At 42.3% G+C, this 2,654-nt stretch overlaps 1 protein-coding gene across 1 annotated transcript in view; it reads right to left on the bottom strand.

The window, feature by feature from the left end:
• Nucleotides 1-2,654, bottom strand: part of LOC104403328 (caprin-2-like) — a gene marked incomplete at its 3' end in the record, with an annotated part of 27,383 nt that overhangs the window by 12,427 nt on the left and 12,302 nt on the right. Inside the window, exons 7-8 of the mRNA XM_010011424.1 lie at nucleotides 2,386-2,429; nucleotides 123-968 (exon numbers count right to left, since the gene is read on the bottom strand). Of these exons, the coding sequence (XP_010009726.1) occupies nucleotides 123-968; nucleotides 2,386-2,429 (890 nt within the window). The remainder of the gene's footprint in view (nucleotides 1-122; nucleotides 969-2,385; nucleotides 2,430-2,654) is intronic.

The following is a 2,654-nucleotide window of genomic DNA, read 5'->3' as shown; positions in this document are numbered from 1 at the left end:
TCAGCAGGACTAAATAAAGGCCTACAAAATGCACCTTGTAAAGACTCTGCTAACAGGTACCTTTAGTCCAATACACTAGTGTCAAAAGCTTATGACAGGTAATACTACATATGCCAACTCACTTCTTTGGGTTCCATATCAAACTTCTTTGGCCCCATCTGCTCCTTTGGCCCAATACTTGCAGCTCCCCAGGACTTCGGAGGGTTCTGTAACTGCTGTGACGACACTTGGTGCTGCCTGTCAGCTTTTTCCCAAGCCTCTGGAGTCTCCTGCTTCTTTTGTTCTGGCTCCTCCCTAACACGTGCAGCCCAAGCCTTCACAGGCTCCTGCTTCTTTTGCTCTGGCTCTTCCCTAACAGGCATATCCCACGATTTCACAGGTTCTGGCTTCTTTTGTTCTGGTTGCTCCCTAGATTGGGTTACCCAAGGTTTTAGAGATTCCTGCTTTTGTTCTGGTTCTTCCTTAACTTTGGCTCCCCAAGGTTTTGGGGACTCCTGCTTTTTCTGTTCCTGCTCTTCCCTAGCTTTTGCTACCCAGGGCTTAGGTGGGTCCTGTTTCTTCTGGTCCTGCTCTTCCCTAGCCTTTGCTACCCACGGTCTGGGGGACTCCTGCTCCTCTCGGACACGTGCTACCCATGCCTTTGGAGCTTCCTGCTTCTTCTGTTCTTCCTCCTCAGCACGGGTCTCCCAGGGCTTTGGAGACTCACGCTTCTGTCCCTCTTCTTTGACACGAATTTCCCAAGGCTTTGGAGAATCTGGTCTCTTTGGTTCTTGCTGCCTAACACGAGCTTCCCAAGGCTTTAAGGTTTCTTGTTTCTGCTTCTGTTCCTGCTCTCCAGTATCAACAAGCATTTCCCAGGACTTTGGAGGTTCTTGCTTTCTAGCACACTCAGCTTCCCAAGATTTTGGCTCTTCCAGCTTCTTCTTGACAGAGTATTCTGCTTCAGGCAAATAACGCCTGTTGAGAAACTACATAGACCAGAGAAACTTAATGGCTCCCAAGAAAACATTTTGCTACTACAGTTCAGGTCAGTTAAGTTAGGTCACCCAGCTACCGAAAATTTCTGACTAAAAGCAGAGCCCAGACAGTTTAAGTACCAGCTGTAGAAACTGGACGGCCATGCCTTTATCCTACAACACTGCAGACTAGCTTTGTTTGGCATGCCAGAGAAGCATGAAACAGTCCTGAGCAGCGCAAGTGATACATACTTGAGCTGAGTGAATCTATTATCCTCAATGCTGATATTCCTAGCCAGTGACAATATCAGGTTCAACTGTAATTTTTATAAACATAGCTCTCCTCTTAAACATCTAAAATGCTGTGCTACTATATTGGCAGACATTCTGCTAAGCATAGCAGCACCATCTCCCACAAAAATCTTTGACCCAGTAACCAAGTATAACCCTCATCCTTAATGGAGCTTAAATACTAAAAAGTCACTAGATTCTCAGATTCAGTACCTCTGGACTTCAGCTGGACAGGCTATGTTTGCTATCAGTAACTCTGAGTTCAGTGAATACATCCTGAAGTTTCCCTGAGTTACCACTTTGTCATAAGCAGAAAGTAAATATATGAACTTAAGAACATAACAAGGCTCACTGGCTGAGACTTCTTCTGACAAGTCCCCAGCATAAGCCTTTCAAGTCAGGTAACAGTGTTACCAGGTTACAAAAACTTGTTCAGGGGTATACCCTCTAATGGGATACCTGGGAAATAAGGATTCAGCATTTTAAGAACCAGTATTTCCTGTTACAAAACTACACCCCTCCCCACATTTTGAAGTTTAACGGGCTTTGTGCTATTCCCAGTTGAAATTTGAGTACTTAACTTCAACTTAGTTGTTGAAACATGTCTATACATGTTCCACATGTATAGACATACATGTTTCAACAACTTAATGGTTGTTGAAACATGTCTACACATCCTTGTGCACATGAGGCTGTGTTAGGACCCCTACCTTTCTAACAAATCAGAGCAAGATCTACATCATTTGCAACCCCTCTAGTATCAAGCTTACTGCAATAAGCTTGGTTTTTAGAGACAGCTTTAGTAGGTGTGTATTTTTTCTATTCTGTAGGACACAAAAGATCAGTTTGTTTCCACTCTAAAGGCTGATGCTTTGGTTTATTCAGGAAAACACCAGAGTACTAAAGTACTATACTACTTCATGTAATCCTGTCCCATTTATCCCAGAATACCCCAGGGAAACTACAAATTTGGGTTTAGAAATAGAAATCCAACTAAACCAATGCTTCCTATGTAAAGCAATACCCAAGTTGCTGTTCAGACTCCCTTCTTAAGTTTAAAAGACAAGCTGCAGAAATGCTGTTATGTTTCTGACAAATCACGTACTAAAGGAAAGCAATTAGCAGTGAAATATCTTACCTCCTGTGGCTGTATTTCAGACTTCATAAGCTCCATAATGGATTCTAGAGAAAGGATGTTAATTTGTTTCAGCTGATCAAATGCAGAAAGGCAGAACAAACAGTAGCAAGTCTTTAATTCTACTCAAATAGTAGTGCGAATTGCTAAAGCTCAGCTTGTCATTCAACATGGTATTTTTAGACAAGCTTTTATTTTCTGTTTTACATTTGTGGAGTTAAGAAGCATTTTGTAGTATTTGCAATTTGGTTATTGTAATGTGTAACATTCCC

This window comes from Nestor notabilis, unplaced genomic scaffold (genome assembly GCF_000696875.1).
Source record: "Nestor notabilis isolate BGI_N333 unplaced genomic scaffold, ASM69687v1 scaffold32873, whole genome shotgun sequence".
Taxonomy (NCBI): domain Eukaryota; kingdom Metazoa; phylum Chordata; class Aves; order Psittaciformes; family Psittacidae; genus Nestor; species Nestor notabilis.
Note: the sequence above shows the minus strand (reverse complement) of the source record. Positions and strands in the feature narration are given on the sequence as shown.